General features: G+C 37.8%; 1 protein-coding gene across 4 annotated transcripts; it reads right to left on the bottom strand.

The window, feature by feature from the left end:
• Positions 1-5,841: 5,841 nt before the first annotated feature.
• On the bottom strand, positions 5,842-11,419 carry LOC143435909 (olfactory receptor 1082-like). Of its 4 annotated transcripts, none has more exons than XM_076919617.1 (3): positions 11,189-11,419; positions 8,606-8,659; positions 5,842-8,025 (listed from the first exon to the last, which is right to left on the bottom strand). In XM_076919617.1, exon 3 carries the CDS (start codon positions 8,010-8,012, stop codon positions 7,080-7,082), a length of 933 nt encoding a protein of 310 aa, XP_076775732.1. In that variant the 5' UTR covers positions 8,013-8,025; positions 8,606-8,659; positions 11,189-11,419; the 3' UTR covers positions 5,842-7,079. The 4 variants fall into 4 exon arrangements, with proteins under 4 accessions (XP_076775732.1, XP_076775734.1, XP_076775731.1 ...); XM_076919616.1 differs by having other exon boundaries at positions 5,843-8,025; positions 11,216-11,419; XM_076919619.1 differs by lacking the exon at positions 8,606-8,659.
• Positions 11,420-18,394: the final 6,975 nt, after the last annotated feature.

Genomic DNA, 18,394 nt, shown 5'->3' with positions numbered 1-18,394 from the left:
AAGATCAAGTGATCATAGGTGTGTGGGTTCATTTCTGGATCTTCAATTCTATTCCATTGATCTTCATGCCTGTCTCTGTACCAATACCATGCACTTTTTATGACTATTGCTCGGTAGTACACTTTGCAGCCAGGGACGGTGATTTTCCCAGAAGTTCTTTTATTGTTGAGAATGGTTCTCGATATCCTGGGTTTTCTGTTATTCCAAATGAATTTGCAAATTGCTCTTTCTATCTCTATGAAGAATTGATTTGGAATTTTGATGGGGATTGCATTGAATCTATAGATTGCTTTTGGAAAGATGGCCATTTTTACTATATTAATCCTGCCAATCCAGGAGCATGGGAGATCTTTCCATCTTTTGAGATCTTCTTCGATTTCTTTCTTCAGAGACTTGAAGTTCTTGTCATGCAGATCTTTCACTTGCTTGGTTAGATTCACTCCAAGATATTTTATATTATTCTTGGCTATTGTGAAGGGTGTCATTTCCCTAGTTTCTTTCTCAGCCTGTTTATCTTTTGAGTATAGGAAGGCTACTGATTTATTTGAGTTGATTTTATATCCAGCCACTTTACTAAAATTGTTTATCAGGTTTAGGAGTTCTCTGGTGGAAGTTTTAGGGTCACTTAAGTATACTATCATATGATCTGCAAATAGTGAAATTTTGACTTCTTCCTTTCCTATTTGTATCCCCTTGATTTTCTTTTGTTGTCTAATCACTCTAGCTAGGATTTCCAGTACTATATTGAATAGGTAGGGTGAGAGTGGACAGCGTTGTCTAGTCCCTGATCTTGGTGGGATTGCTTCAAGTTTCTCTCCATTTAGTTTGATGTTGGCTACTGCTTTGTTCTATATTGCTATTACTATGTTTAGGTATGGGCCTTGAATTCCCGATTTTTCTAAGACTTTTGACATGAAGTGATGTTGAATTTTGTCAAATGCCTTTTCAGCATCTAGAGAAATGATCATGTGGTGTTTTTCTTTGAAAACTCAAAGAAAAACATTTATTTATGTAATGGATTACATTTATGGATTTCTGAATATTGAACCATCCCTGCATTCCTGGGATAAAGCCTACTTGATCATGATGGATGATTGTTTTGATGTGTTCTTGGATTCGGTTTGCGAGAATTTTATTGAATATTTTTGCATCAATATTCATAAGAGAGATTGGTATGTAGTTCTCATTCTTTGTTGGGTTTTTGTGAGGTTTAGTGTTGGGGGCCAACTTTTAGCAGAAAGCAGCTATCAGCTTTGCAGCCATCTTGAGCCATATACCCTGACATGAGACTTGTATTACAATAGCCTACAACAGCTGAGCACACTCCGATAATCTTGGTTTAGATACCTTGGATGTGTGAGATTAAAGGTGTGTGAAATTAAAGGTATGTAACTTAAGAGTATGATTTAGAAGTGTAGAGATCAGATTTAGAGACAAGACCTAAGGGCATGATTAAAGGTGTGACCAAGAGGCATGGCTTAGAAGTGAGACATATGAAAGGCAGAGACAGAACAGAACTAAGAATCAGGCACATCAGACAGAGGAGACACTTTTAGGAGACACTTAGAGGAAGAGAGACTGAAGAATAAACGGGATTGAAACACACTCTGTCTGGTCTCCATTGTTCGAGTCTGCCCTCACCCTTTCTCTTGCTGAACCCCGACCCAGCAGCAGCTTGGACTGGGATACAGTGGCCGCCAAACGCTGGACAGCTCGGGCCTCAACATTTTGCTCGGGCCTCGACATTTTTGGCCTCACGAACGTGGGACTAGTGCAGTTCTCAACAGTTTAGGTATGAGTGTAATTGTAGCTTCACAGAATGAATTGCATATTGTTCCTTCTGTTTCTATTCTGTGGAATAGTTTGAAGAGAATGGGTATTAGGTCTTCCTGGAAGGTCTGATAGAATTCTGCACTAAAACCATCTGGTCTTGGACTTTTTTTTTTTTTGGTGGGGAGACTTTTAATGACTGCTTCTATTTCTTTAGAGGTTATGGGACTGTTTAGATGGTTTATCTGCTCCTGATTTAATTTTGATATTTGGTGTCTGTCTAGGAAATTGTCCATTTCATCCAGATTTTCCAATTTTGTTGAGTATAAGCCTTCTTAGTAGGATCTGACGATTTTTTTTTTATTTCCTCAGTTTCTGTTGTTATGTCTTCCTTTTCAGTTCTGATTTCATTAATTTGAATGCTGTCTCTGTGCCCTTTAGTTAGTCTATCTAAGGGTATATTTATCTTGTTGATTTTCTCAAAGAACCAGCTCCTGGTTTTGATGATATTTTGTATAGTTCTTTCTGTTTCTACTTGGTTGATTTCAGCCCTGAGTTTTATTATTTCCTGCCATCTAGTCCTCTTGGGTATACTAGCTTCTTTTTGTTCTAGATCTTTCAGGTGTTTTGTCAAGTTGTTAGTATATGTATGCTCTTTCCATTTTCTTTTTGTAGGCACTTAGAGCTATGAATTTTCCTCTTAGTACTGTTTTCATGAAGTCCCACTAGTTTTGGTATGATGTGTCCCCATTTTCATTAAATTCTAAAAAGTCTTTAATTTCTTTCTTTATTTCTTCCTTGTCCAAGTCATCATTCCATAGAGCATTGTTCAGTTTCCATGTGTATGTGGGCTTTACATTGTTTTTGTCATTATTAAAGACCAGCCTTAGTCCATGGTGGTCTGATAGTGTACAAGGAATTATTTCAAACTTTTGTATCTGTTGAGGCCTGTTTTGTCACCAATTATGTGATCTGTTTTGGAGAAGGTATCATGAGGTACTGAGAAAAAGGTATATTCTTTTGTTTTAGAATCAAATGTTCTATAGATATCCATTAAGTCCAGTTGGTTCATAACTTCTGTTAGTTTCATTATGTCTTGCTTTAGTTCTTGTTTCCATGATCTGTCCATTGCAGAGAGTGGGGTGTTGAAATCTCCCACTATTATTGTGTGAGGTGCAATGTATGCTTCAAGCTTTAGTAAAGTTTCTTCTATGTATGTGGGTGCTCTTGCATTTGTGGCATAGATGTTCAGAATTGACAATTCATCTTGGTACACTTTTCCTTTGATGAATATGAAGTGTCCTTCCTTATCTTTCTTGATTACTTTTGGTTGAAAGTTGATTTTATTTGATATTAGAATTGCTACTCCAGCTTGTTTCTTGGGACCATTTGCTTGGAAGATTGTTTTCCAACCTTTTACTCTGAGGTAGTGTTGGTCTTTTTCACAGAGGTGTGTTTCCTGTATGCAGCAAAATGCTGGGTAGTGTTAAGAATCCAGTGTGATAGTCTACGTCTTTTTATTGGAGACTTGAGTCCATTGATATTAAGAGAAATTAAGGAAAAATGAATGTTGCTTCCTGTTTTTTTGTTATCGGAGGTGGAATTATGTTTGTGTAGTTATCTTCTTTTGGGGTTGTTGAAAGATTACTTTCTTGCTTTTTCTAGGTTGTAGTTTCCCTCCTTGTGTTGGAGTTTTCTACCAATTATCCTTTGAAGTGCTGGATTTGTGGTAAGATATTGTGTAAATTTGGATTTGTCATGGAATATTTTGGTTTCTTCATCAATATTGATTGAGAGTTTTGCTGGGTATAGTAGTCTGGGCTGGTATTTATGTTCTCTTAGGATCTGTATAATATCATTCTTTTATAGTTTCTAGTGAGAAGTCTGGTGTAATTTTTATAGGTCTGCCTGTATATGTTACTTTACCCTTTTCTTTTACTGCTTTTTAGAATTTTTTCTTTGTTTTGTACATTTGATGTTTTGATTATTATGTGGTGGCAGGTATTTCTTTTCTGGTCTAGTCTATTTGGAGTTCTGTAGGCTTCTTGTATATTTATGGACATCTCTTTCTGTAGGTTAGGAACATTTTCCTCTATAATTTTGTTGAAGATATTTACTTGTCCTTTAAGTTTGGAGTCTTCACCCTCATCTATTCCTATTATCTTTAGATTTGGCCTTCTCATTGTGTCCTGGATTTTCTGGATGTTTAGGGTTAGTAGCTTTTTGCATCTTCTTTGACAGTTGTGTCAATGTTTTCCATGGTATCTTCAGCACATGAGAGTCTCTCTTCTATCTCTTGTATTCTGTTGGTGATACTTGTGTCTATGACTCCTGATCTTTTTCCTAGGTTTTCTATCTCCAGGGTAGTCTCCCTTTGTGATTTCTTTATTGTTTCTACTTCCATTTTTAGATCCTGGATGGTTTTGTTTAATTTCTTCACCTGTTTGGTTGTGTTTTCTTGCAATTCTTTAAGGGATTTTGTGTTTTCTCTTTAAGGGCTTCTACCTGTCTATCTGTGTTCTCCTTAAATTCTTTGAGAGTGTTATTTATGTCCTTAAAGTCCTCTATCATGGTCATGAGAATTGATTTCAATTCTGAATCCCACTTTTCTGGTGTGATGGGGTGTTCAGGAGTTGCTATGATGGAAGAACAGGGTTCTGATGATGTCATGTAACTTTGTATTCTTTTGCTTATGTTCTTGTGCTTGCCTTTCACCATCTGGTTATCTCTAGTGCTGCCTGCACTCACTGTCTCTGACTGGAGCCTGCCTTTCCAGTTATCTTGTGTTAGGAGCCGTGTGAGCATGACAACAGTCGCCATTACAAGATGGCGCAGGCATCCTGTGCTCCCACAAGTAAACAACTAACTGTGCAGGTGCAAAAGGCAAAAAGCGCACCAAAGTCACTGCACATCCCGGGGCGTATTATGGGTAATGAGTGAACAGCCAATCAGAAGTGAACACGCCACTCTAGGGTACATATAGCAGTGCCTTTTTTGGGCTTGGGGTCTTTCTGCTTCTGCTGATACAAGAATAAAGCCTCGCTGTGGTAACCACCCGAACACTGCCTCACGTGTCTCTTTTGCGGGCGAAGGGGACACGGAGGGGCTCAGAACAATCATGCTTGTGTCTGAACTCCTCAGTGTCAAGATATCTCTGTGATCTTTTAATCCTCAGCTCCAATTGCTCTGAGTACAGTGGCTCCTCTAGGATGTCTCAGGATATGTTGTCTCCATGGTAGCAGACCAGTTATGTGTCCACTTCTCTGGTTTCAGTGGTCCCTCTAGGATGTCTGGGATCTGGTGTCCACACAGGGACAGACCAGGTGGGTGTCTGCTCAAGGCAGCAGGCCCAGGCAAGGGGCAGAAGGGGAGTGGTATTCCGCAGGGGCGTGGTTTGGGTGTCTGCTGGAACCTGAGCATTGCCTGAACCCAGTTATGGGTCTGGGATGGGCATAGGGCAGTGTGTGAGTGTTCTTACCTGCCACTCTGGGTTCTGTGGTCTCTCTAGGATGTCTCAGGATCTGGTGTCTACACAGAAGCAGACCAGTCGGGTGTCTGCTCAAGGCAGCAGGCCCAGGCGAGGGGCAGAAGGGGGTGATCACTGTTTTTAAGGGCTTATCAAGATGACCAAAATATCTGAGCCTACTTCCCTGTCCTAGCCCAAGGCATTTTTATGCCTGAAGCCTACTTCCTTGTTCTAGCCTAAGATTTAGATTCCTGCCTGAAGCTCATTTTCTTGTCCTTGGCCAATGTCAGATCCCTGCCAAGCAGCCCCAAAAGCTCTCCACATCTCCCCCTTTTTTAATTTTATAAACCAGACTGAGCCTGTCTTAGGTTGTTCTGCCAAGAATGCCTTCGTTATCTGTCGTGGAATATGCATTATCAAAAGCAATGAACCTCTGTATTAGGTTGATAAGGCTCACACAGAACATTTCTATCAGCAAAACATCAGTATTATCACCCTTTAAGGCCACATCAGCCTCCCTACTTTCCCAGGACTTGACACCAAACAACTACTAGACCATTCATCACTTATTCATTGCAGTTTCTTGGGCTTTATATATACTAGTTGAATATTTCTTAACTATAAATAGTCATCCAAAAATGGTGGTCTAAGTTTCTATTGAATATTTTCTGAGTAAGGATCATGAGCAGAGTTTGATTATGATGCTACCTAAATTTAGAAGGAGATAACTGATTACTCAATATTGTCCAGTGGTGTACACACATGCACTGCAGTATACACTACCCAGGGACAAAAACACACATACACAATAATAACAACAATAATGATGATTATAGTAATAATAATATATTAAAAATGCGATAATGAATTGTGCATCTCAAATTATTAGAAGACTCGAATGTAGTCATATTAAAGACTGTAATTTAATTGACAAGCTTATTTCTCTGAATTGGTCATGTGTTTGAATTAAAACATGATAAGAAGTCAATAAATGTGTTTAAATATGAAACAAATAATTAATGAAATAATTAAAATTCTAACCAGGGGTTAAAAGCACATTAATATCTCAAGTCCACATTATCAAGATAAAGTTAAGATGGTGTCATGCAAAGAACAGCAGGCCCAAAAGACAAACTTCAGCCTTTAGATTTTTCAGAACTCCAGTGAATAAAACAGCATTAGTTGTCAAGCCTTGCCCCACTTCATCACAGGGCCCCACACTGTTTATATGGTAGCAAAACAACACAAAATATTACTGTATAGAATACATGTTACATACAAAGAAATTATTTCAAAGTATTGCTGACCTATATAATTCCAGACCTGTGTTTGAAATAACTTGGGGAAGCCAGGACAATTATAGAGGAGAAAATTGTTGCATAAGAGAGAGAACAAATATCTTAGTAATGTGGCTTCCTTATATCATGTAGACAGCAAGAATGAGGGTAATGAAAACTCCAGGGAATACTATTTTATTTTTCTTTTCTCTCTCTCTCTCTCTCTCTCTCTCTCTCTCTCTCTCTCCCTCTCTCTCTCTCTCTCTCTCTCTCTCTCTCATATTGTGCCTGCTGGTTATGTATCTAGAAGGGTGAGAAAAGAATGTTTCTTTCATTGGAGCTTAATTTACAGGCAGTCATGAACTGTGATCATGGGTCCTAAGAACTAAATTTTGATCTTCTGAAGGGTTTCAAGTACTCTTTTAGCTTTGAACAATATCTCCAGACACTCCACAAAATATTCAGATGTACCTTATCCATTTGTGATCTGAAGACAGCCCCAATCTCTGGCTGTGTAGCTTCACAATCTTCAACCATAGAAATTTCAGCCAGTCTAATGATACACTTTACAGTTTTCTTCCTAAGAGTCTTTCCAGAGCTCTCTGCACATCTTTATTCCTTAGACTATAAATGAAGGGGTTCATCATGGGGGTGACCACAGTATACATGACTGAGGCTCTTGCAGCAGAGTGTGAGCTTTGGACCAGAGCAGAACTGACATACACTCCAAGACCTGTACTATAAAATAAAGAGACAATGGAAAGGTGAGAGGCACATGTAGAAAATGCCTTGTACTTCCCTTGAACTGAGGAGATAGAACGTATGGAGGACACTATCTTGAAATAAGAGTAAAGGATACCACTGAGGGAAATAACTGCCAATAGAACAGGTACAAGATCCATTATGAGGTGGCTTGGTAAGTTGCCTGAACACATGAGTTGAGACAGCTGATTAAGCTCACAGAAGAAGTGGGGGATTTTCACATCTCTGCAGAAAGTCAATTGTAGCATAATTGAGCTCTGTAAGAAGGCATGTAGGATGCTAACAACCCAGGACAGCAGAACCAGCAGTATACAGAGCCGGTGGTTTACAATGACTGTGTAATACAGTGGGTGACAGATAGCCACATATCGGTCATAAGCCATCACAGCCAGGAGAAAGTTGTCCAGTTCTGCAAAAACCAAGAAGACACACGCCTGGCTAATACAGTCTGCATAGGTGATGGTCTTGTTCTGGGTGTGTATATTTACCAGCATCTTTGGGACGGTGGTAGAGGTAAAACAGATGTCCACAAAGGACAGGTTAGCAAGGAAGAAGTACATGGGTGTGTGCAGGTGAGACTGTGTGATGATGGCCATGATGATGAGCAGGTTCCCAAGCACTGTTACCAGGTACATAGACAGAAACAGTGCAAAAATGAGGAACTGAAGATGTGGGCTTGCTGAAAATCCAAGAAGGAAAAAACTTGAAATTCTTCTTGTGATGTTCCCTGATTCCATCAGTCACGTGTGTCTATGAAACAAGATAAAGGCAAATAAACTTGACTCTTCTCACACTGCTACATTTTATGTTTTCAAAAAATTAATTTCTGGGTTGTTTCCATGGAATCGTTCCTCTTAAGGAGTCCCTCATGGTAATCTTGATAGACATTCCTTTCACTCTCTGAACATTTCCATTAAAAGTCATGTATTCTACAATTTTAATGAGAAATTGTTATGAATACATAGTGTCAGTGCTGAATATGGTTCAGGCTGTGTTTACAAAGTTTATAAAATTTGGTAACAACAAAAAGAACGTCATGTATGTGAATAAATAAAATATAGGGCAACAAAGATATCAAATCTCCTGCCTTTTGAAGTGAGAGTATGATATATATTGGCATATGTATAGAATTAGCAGATTTCACCCTTTTAATAATGTGAACACCCACACAGTTTCCCTCTTTACACACACACACACACACACACACACACACACACACGAGAGAGAGAGAGAGAGAGAGAGAGAGAGAGACAGACAGACAGACAGAGAGACAGAGATAAACACAGAGACACAGAGAGAATAACAACTAAAGCTATTTTAAAGCAATTACCTTATAACAGGACAAGGAGTGGCAATGTAGTGAAGAATATTAAAGCACGTGTAACTGAAAGGGAAGATAGAAGCTGCCATTATGTGTCTGCCAAGCATGTACATGTATGTATCTGTGATTTATGCATTTAGGTGGAATTACACCCAGGACTTATTGCATAGAAACCAGGTGACATTCTGACCAGATCATTCTGTGTAGTGTGATGTTTTATGCCTCATAGGATGCTTAGAAGTAACCCAGCCTCTAATGAAAACTCTGTGCATAACAGATGAGCAGTTCTAGACACTAAAGAGTGAAATTGGTTCACATTGAGAATTACAGTTTGACCTAAAAGCAAAATTGTTATTTCAACATTGGTATAATTATAAATCAATGATAAAGAACACAAAATATTATCCCAATGGATCAACAAGTTCAATTTTACAGTATTTTACATGGTGTGAAACAGCTAATCTGTACTATGAAACATTCATTTTCAGAGGTCTGTGGCTATTATTTGGTGAGAACATAGGCTGAGAAATAGACAAGAACACTAGATATATAATGCATAATGACAGGCCTAGAATCCTACTTGATCATTTCATAAGCAATGTATGAACAAACAATATGCACATAAAATATGTAGAGAGATACTTTAAGATGGACTAAGAAACTCTGAAACAGAAAAGGGCAGTGTTAATTAATTTTTCCATTAGTAAATTGAGATTATGGAGTTTTTCATTTTTGTTTTATCTAGTATCATCACTGTTTTTTCACTTATTCAAAGTGCTGTGGCTTATTGTGATATTTCTACACATTTATATAGCATATCTCAATCTCATTTCCCTCCTCTACTACATTTTCTCATGTGTCCTCTCTCTTACTCTTTTGGAGTTCCGTGTCCACAATCCTACAAAGTTTTAGTATGACATGTTTTTTTTAGTGTGGATAAGGGTAGGGAAGCATAGGGAAGTAATTGGAAGGGTAATTATGATACCATGTATTGTTACTATTATGTTGTCATTGATTTTGGCTTTGATTGATTTCCAGTAACTTCTAATATGCATAGAATGCAGAGGGATAATTCCACATAAGTACAGAGCATGTGATGATCAGGGCAAGGGACTTAAAGTGTTGCCATTTCCTTAAACATTTATTACCTACTTATGTTGTAAGGATTCACATTCCTCTCTTCTATCTTTCTGTTTAAAAACCATGCAATAAGTCACAAGTGTACAGTTTTTAAAGTAATGTTTTATTTATTTCTATAAAATAAATATTATTTCTATGAAATAAATAAATAAAATGTGAAAGTATATGTTTCACACCGTGATCCCCTTGGCACACTGCAGATCCTGAGGTCTTCAGCACTCATTGGTAGCTGTGTGAACCTCCTTCACTTCTCTCATATTTTCTTTCCTAGACTTCATTGACACTCTATACTTTACATAACATTTATTTTTAATTTTTGTTTAGTGTATTTGAATATGAACCAGATATCTAAAAGAACAATTTTTTGATGATATTACAAGGTGTAACTTAAGGTCAAAGACTTTTTTTGAAAAAGTCTTTGAAGACTTGAAAGTAAGCAAATATGAATTTAAAAAATCTCTAAATGCATGGAGGCAGCTTTATCAAAACTTGATGTGTTTCATAGAGCTGCATGTTCGAGTCAAGTATGCTCAAATCAAATACATGGATGTTTCTTAAATGATGAAAAGAATGAGTACCATGCAAGTAATGAATAAAAGTGATGCTATGCTCCCCCTTCGTGGTTGTATCTTTTTACAGACATGCAAATAGCAAAATAAAGAATAATAAAGATGAAGAAACACAGTGGAAGCATATAAAAATGACCTGATGGAAAAATAGGGCAAAAATAAATTATACATTGATGAATTCTTTTTGAAGAACAAAAAGCCAGTTGAACACAAGTGTGGCTGATTACAACAGATACATTTACAGAGAGCAAACTTTCAAATATTACCATAAATACATATCTAGGAACATTAAAGGAATAACTGGGAGGCAGGCAATTTTTGAAAAAATAAAAGAGCTCTCATAATACACTGAAAGAGTACATTTGATACTAGAAATATAACTGTTCCCACGACACAATACAAGAAAAGATCTCATAGGCATTTTCAGTAGAGACATGAAGTGACCAATAACATATAGAAACATTGAATCTGCCAGAGACTAGAACAATCTCTCTCTCTGTCTCTCTCTGTCTCTGTCTGTCTCCCCCCCTCTCTCTCCCCTCTCTCTCCTTTGCATTTATCCAAGAGGTGTTATTTAATAGCCATTTCTCATCAACATATAAGAATGCCTTCCTCTGATGTTTCTCATCATCATAAATATAGTACAATAAATCTCATTTAATAAAAAATGCTTTTATTACTCTGTACCACTCTGTTTTATTCTCCTACTATTTTTAACCATAAAGATTCCTGGGTATTTCTTACAGTAATAAAATTGAATGATAAGGTAAGCACTCAGAGAAATCCTACTACACTAACAGGGACTGGCTCTCCAGTGACCTCAGAAGGACAAACTTATGACTTTGACACTTTCTTGCAGTGTCTACAGAGTTCTGAAACTCACCTGAACACTCTCTTTGAAGAAACTCACCTGAACACTCTCTTTGAAGAAGTTCTATGAATGGCAGCTCAAGCTTCTCAGCAAATGGTGGAGACTGAAGCTCTGAACGAGTCCACACAGCACAAAGAACTGAAAACACTTAAGAATCCAGAAGCAGTGAGTACTGCCTCTCCAGCTTCTGTCCAAGGCTGCATACTCTGAGGTCAGCAGAAGATAAGGTCGCAGTTTCCTATATTTGCTCATTGGCACATTTCCCTAATTTTACATTATTATCCTTTAAGCAGCTGATTACCCTCTGGGACACAAGCCTGGAAAGCCAAGAATTTAGTTTTGCCGATTCCCAAGGACCAATGACTTTTGGTTGTCTCTTCTCCATGAACTTAGCTTCTCTCTAGAGGTCTTGTCTCCTAGCACCTTTACTCCATTGACATTTTCCTAAAGCCTCACACAAATGGCCTCTCCTAAAGTCAATCTCATGAGTCTTTAAAATATTAGTCAGTGGATGGTACAAAAATCCCTGAAACTCTAAAAAATTGCCATCACCTCTTGTCTCAAAATATGTATATTTGCCTGCATATATGTAATTGCACAATGTATGCACCTTCAGAGGCCAGAAGAGGAGATGAGATTTTGTAGAACTGGAGTTATAGATGGTTGTGGGCTACCATGTGTGTTCCAGGAGCAAAACCTGGACTGTTGGCATGGTAGCAAATGCGCTAACTTCTGCTCCATCTCGCCAGACTCTCTCTTTGCTCTTATTGTGCTTGGCCCTTGGCAATCTCATACAAGTATTATATGCATTCTGATTATTACAATTCAATCCAAACTCACTCCTCTTTTTACAGCTTCTTACTTCTGGTCTTCCTTCCAACTACAACTTTACCCCTTCTTATTATATTGTTATGTTTTTTCAGACTCACTGAAATTATATAGTATCATCTTTTTGGTCATAAATGTAGATTAATGTCTGTTAGGGCCTCAGTGATCAAAAGCTAAAGAAAATGACTATCCTGCAACAAGAACTTGTCAGTAGTCAATAGTTCATCAGGGAGGAGCAGAACATTTCCTTACTTCAGTTGCAGTGATGTCATGGCTGTTATGCCTTTGCCATGTTCAGAAGTAAGCGTCTTGCATGTGTGTTTGTCTCTCTGTGTGGCCCTACATAAAATCACTCCTATGTAGATTCAATTATGAATCAGGGTGGGTATAAAGGTCTTGTTTATAACGGAGCTTTCAAGTGTCACTTTCATTACTTTGAACAGCCATGCAGCTATATTCACCACTATTCATTACAAAGATCTATTTCTCTGATTACAGCTGGGAGTATTAGAGACCAGTTGGTTGAGTATTAACTATATAAACTATTGACTTGATCAATATATGAAACGGTTAAGTGGAAGGTTTATTTTTTTCTTATAAATATGGGAAAGGAGGTGGAGATGTCCTCTTTAGGTTCCATATCCCACTGGTATGTATCTCAGCTAAGTTCACCCTTGTTGACTCCTGGGAGCCTCCACTATCCAAGGCCTCTGGTACTTTCTAGAGATTCCTACCACCCCTAACTCCTGGCAGCTGCAGATTTTCATTAATTTTTCTGGTTCCTTTGTCCTCTCTCCTCTCTCAACACTTGAACCTAACAACCCTCTTCCTTCCATCCCTTCTCGTACTCTCTCTGTATCCTATGACTATTTTATTTCTCATTCAAAGGGAGATTCAAGCATCCTCACTTGGGTCTACCTTCTTGTTTAGTTTCTATGGGTCTGTGGAGTGTAGCATAGGTTATCTTTTACTTTATGTCTAACATCCACTTATAAGTGAGTGTATACCATACATGTCCTTTTGGGTCTGGGTTATCTCACTCAGGATATCCTATTCATTTGCCTGCAAAATTTATGATGTTCTTGTTTTTAATAGCTGAATAGTATATTAAATAATTCAACCACATTTTCTTTTTAGTTTTTTATTGCATATTTTCTTTATTTACATTTCAAAGTTATCCCCTTTCTTGCTCTCCCCCCCCAGAAAGCCCCCATTCCATCCCCCTCCTCCTGCTTCTATGAGGGTATTTCACTACTCACCAAACCACTCCTGCTTTCCTGCCCTTGAATTCCTCTACACTGGAGCATTGAGCTTTCACAGGACCAAGGGCCTTTTCTCCCACTGATGCCTGATAAGGCCATCTTCTACTACATATGCTGCTGGAGCCATGGGTCCCTCCATGTGTACTCTTTGGTTGATGGCTTATTCCCTGGGAGCTCTGGGGAGTCTGGTTGGTTGATATTGTTCTTCTTATGGTGTTTCAAACTCCTTCAGCTCTTTTAGTCGTTTCTCTAACTCCTCAATTGGGGACCCAGTGCAATGGTTGGCTGTGAGCATCTGCCTTTGTATTTGTCAGGTTCTGGCAGAGCCTCTCAGAAGACAGCTATATCAGGCTCCTGTCAGTAAGCACTTCTTGGCATCCACAATAGTGTCAGCATTTGATGTCTGTATATGGGATAGATCCCCAGGTGGGGCAGTCTCTGGATGGCCTTTCCTTCAGTCTCTGCTCCAAACTTTGTCTCTGTATTTACTCCCATGAGAATTTTGTTCCCCCTTCTTAGAAGGACTGAAGCATCCACGTTTTGATCTTCATTCTTCTTGAGCTTCATGTGGTCTGTGAATTGTATTTTGGGTATTCTGAGCTTTTGGGATAGTATCCACTTATCAGTGAATGCATACCATGTGTGTTCTTTTGTAATTGGGTTACCTTGCTCAGGATGATATTTTCTAGTTCCATCTATTAGCCTAAGAATGTCATGAATTCATTGTTTTAATAGCAGAATAGTACATATTCCATTGTGTTAATGTACCACATTTTCTGTATCCATTCCTCTGTTGAACATCTGGGTTCTTTCCAGCTTCTGGCTATTATAAATAAGGCTGCTATGAATATAGTGGAGCATGTGTCCTTGTTATATGTTGGAGCATTTTCTGGGTATATGCCCAGAAGTGGTATAGCTATGTCCTCGGGTGATACTATGTCCAGTTTTCTGAGGAACTTCCAGGCTGATTTCCAGAGTAGTTGTACCAACTTGCAATACCACCAACAATGGAGAAATGTTCCTCTTTTTCCACACCTTCCCCAACATCTGCTGTCACCTGAGTTTTTGATCTTAGCCATTCTGACTGGTGTGAGGTAGAATCTCAGGGTTATTTTGATTTGCTTTTCTCTGATGACTAAGAATGTTGAACATTTCTTTAGGTGCTTCTCGGCCATTTGATATTCCTTAGTTGAAAATTCTCTGCTTAGCTCGGTACCACATTTTTAATAGGGTTACTTGATTATCTGGAGTCTAATTTCTTGAGTTCTTTGTATATATTGGATATTAGCCCTCTATCAGATATAGGATTGGTAAAGATCTTTCCCAATCTGTTGGTTGCCATTTTGTCCTATTGACAGTGTCCTTTGCCTTACAGAAGCTTTGCAATTTTATGATATGCCATTTGTTTACTGTTGATCTTAGAGCATAAGCCAGTAGTGTTCTATTTAGGAACTTTTCCCCGGTGCCCATACGTTCAAGGCTCTTCCCCACCTTATCTTCTATTAGATTCAGTGTATAGGGTTTTGTGTGAAGGTCCTTGATCCACTTGGACTTGAGTTTTGTACAAGGATATAAGAATGATTTGATTTGCATTCTTCTACATGCTGACTGCCAGTTGAAACAGCACCATTTGTTGAAAATTCTGTCTTTTCCCCACTGGATGGTTTCAGCTCTTTTGTAAAAGATCAAGTGACGATAGGTGTGTGGGTTCATTTCTGGGTCTTCAATCCTATTCCATTGATCTTTCTGCCTGTCTTTGTACCAAAACCATACAGTTTTTTTTTTTTTTATCACTATTGCTGTGTAATACAGCTTGAAGTCAGGGATATTGATTTCCTCAGAAGAATAATATTTTATATTTTGTATTGCATTATATTTTATAAGTAGTATTTTAAATAATTTGTGACAATTGTGGAGGTTGCCATTTACCTAATTTCTTTCCCAGCCTGTTTATCCTTTAAATAGAGGAAGGCTACTGATTTGTTTGAGTTAATTTTATATCTAGCCACTTTCCTGAAGTTGTTTATCAGGTTTAGGAATTCTCTGGTGGAAGTTTTTGGGGTCACTTAAATATATTCTGATATAATCTGCGAATAGTGATATTTTGACTTCTTCCTTTTCAATTTGTATTCCTTTGACCTCCTTTTGTTGTCAAATTGCTCTGGCTAGGACTTCAGGTATTATATTGCATAGGTAGAGAGAGAGTGGGCAGCCTTGTATAGTCTCTGATTTTAGTGAGATTGCTTCAAGTTTCTTTCCATGCAGTTTGACACTGGCTACTGGTGTGCTGTATATTGCTTTGATTATGTTTAGATATGGGACTTGAATTTCTGATCTTTCTAAGATTTTTACCATGAAATAGTGTTGAATTTTGTCAAATGGTTTCTCAGCATCTAGTTAGATGATCATGTGTTTTTTTCCTTTGAGTTTGTTTATATAGTGGATTATGTTAATGGATTTATGTATATTGAACTATCCCTGCTTCCCTGAGATGAAACCTATTTGATATTAATGGATAACTGTTTTGATGTGTTTTTGGATTTGGTTTGTGAGAATTTTGTTGAGTATTTTTGCAATGATATTCATAATCGAAATTGGTCTGAAATTCTCTTTCTTTTTTGTGTCATTTAGGTATAAGTGTAATTGTGGCATCAGAAAAAATTGGGTAGTGTTTCTTCTGTTTCCATTTTGTGGAATAGTTTGAAGAGTATTGGTATTAAGTCTTCTTTGAAGGTCTGATAGAATTCTGTACTGAAACTAAGTCTGGCCCTGGATTTTTTTTTTTTTTTTTTTTTTTTGGTTGGGAGACTTTTAATGACTGCTACTACTTCTTTAGGGGTTATGGGACTATTTAGATGGTTTATCTGGTCCTGATCTAACTTTGGCACCTGGTATCTGTCTAGAACATTGTCCATTTCTTCCAGATTTTCCAGTTTTGTTGCTTATAGGCTTTTGAAGTAGGATCTGATGATTTTTTGAATTTCCTCGGTTTCTGTTGTTATGTCTCCCTTTTCATTTTTGATTTTATTAATTTGGATACTGTATCTGTTCCCTGTGGTTAGTCTGGCTAAGGGTTTATCTACCTTGTTGATTTTCTCAAACAACCAGCTCCCGGTTTTGTGGTTATTTGTATAGTTCTCTTTGTTTCTACTTGGTTGATTTCAGCTCTGAGTTTGATTATTTCCTTCTGTCTACTCCTCTTGTGTGTATTTACTTCTTTTGTTCTATAGATTTCAGATGTGCTGTTAAGCTGCTAGTATGTGCTCAGTTTCTTTATAGAGGCACTTAGAACTATGAGTTTTCCTTTTAGCACCGCTTTCATTGTTTCCCATAAGTTGGGGTATGATGTGTCATCATTGTCATTGAATTTCAGGAAGTCTTTGATTTCTTTATTTCTTCCCTGACCAAGTTTTCACTCATTAGAGATTTGTTCATTTCCATGGGTATGTAGGTTTTCTTTTGTTTCTGTTGATATTGAAGTTCAGCCTTAGGCCATGGTGATCAGATAAAAATCATGGTATTGTTTCAATCTTCTTATATTAATTGAGGCTTGTTTTGTGATGAATTAATTATATGCTCAATTTTGGAAAAGGTACCATGAGGTGTTGAGAAGAAGGTATATTCTTTTGTTTTAGGGCAAAATGTTCTATAAATGTCTGTTAAATCCATTTGGTTCATAACTTGTGTTAGTTTCATGGTGTCTCTGTTTAGTTTCTGTTTCCATGATCTGTCCATTGGTCATAGTGAGGTGTTAAATTCTGCCAGTATTATTGTGTAAGGTTCAATATTTGCTTTGACCTTTAGCAATGTTTCCTTTACAAATGTGGGTGGTCTTACATTTGGGGCTCAAATGTTCAGAATTGAGAGTTCATCTTGGTAAATTTTTTATTTAATGAGTATGAATTGTCCTTCTTCATCTTTTTTGATAAGTTTGTTGAAAGCCAATTTTATTTGACTACCCCATCTTATTTCTTGGGACAATTTGCTTGGAAATTTTTTCCAGCCTTTTACTATGAGGTAGTTCTGTCTTTGTTACTTGTCAGGGGCATCTCTGTTTGTACACTGAAGGCCTGAAATCAGCCATAGGCTTAGAGTCAGCCTGCTAGCACAAAGTCTTGGGTCTCTGTGAAAAAACCTTGAAACAGATGGCTAGAAGCTACTGTAAACAAGCAGCTTTGGTGGAAAGCTGTCAGGTCTCAGTCATAAACCTTGTAGATAAGTAAACTTGATGGATAATATCAACTTAGATAGGGACAAGTGAATCATAGGTGGAGTCAGAGTGACCTGTCCCTTGAAGCTTCACCCAGCTGATGCTCTGTTCTGGAAGATATCTGTACTCCCCCTAAACACTTACACTCCTGCATCATCCCCTTCCTCCACATCCTGCCTTTCTGTGTATATAACCCTTGTGTGAAAAAGTAAAATTTGCGATTTGATCATTCTTTAGACAGATCGGCATTCTTTGCGTTTGCCTGTCCCCCATCTTCTCTTTTAGGTGACCTCCCTGGACCCCTGTTTAATGCCCTGATGGCCAGGACAGTTACTGAGGTGTGTTTCTTGTTAGCAGCAAATGCTGGGCCTATTTATATAGCCAGCCTGTTAGTCTATGTCTTTTTATCGGGGAATTGTGTCCATTGTGTTAAGAGAAATAAAAAATCAATGATTGTTGCTTTTTGTTTTTTCTGTTGTTAGTGGTGAAATTGGGCTTTTGTTTTTCTCGTCTTTTGGATTTGTTGTAAAAAGATTAATTTTTTGCTTTTTATTGGGTGTATTTTCCCACTTTGTGTTGGAGTTTTTCATTTATTATCCTTTGTAGGACTAGATTTGTGGAATGATATGGTTTAAACTTGGTTTTGTTATGGAATACCTTGGTTTCTCCATCTATGGTAATTTATAGTTTTGCAGGGTACAGTAGCTTGAACTGAAATTTTTGTTCTTTCAGGGTGTGTATGACATCTGCCCAGGATCTTCTGACTTGTAGAATCTCTGCTGTGAAGTCTGGTGTAATTCTCACAGGTCTGCATTTATATATTACTTGGCCCTTTTCCCTTTCTGCTTTTAATATTTTTTCTTTGTTCTGTATTTTTGGTGTTTTGATTAACATATGATTGGAGTAATTTATGTTTTG

This window comes from Arvicanthis niloticus, chromosome 22, assembly GCF_011762505.2.
Source record: "Arvicanthis niloticus isolate mArvNil1 chromosome 22, mArvNil1.pat.X, whole genome shotgun sequence".
Classification (NCBI taxonomy): domain Eukaryota; kingdom Metazoa; phylum Chordata; class Mammalia; order Rodentia; family Muridae; genus Arvicanthis; species Arvicanthis niloticus.
Note: the sequence above shows the minus strand (reverse complement) of the source record. Positions and strands in the feature narration are given on the sequence as shown.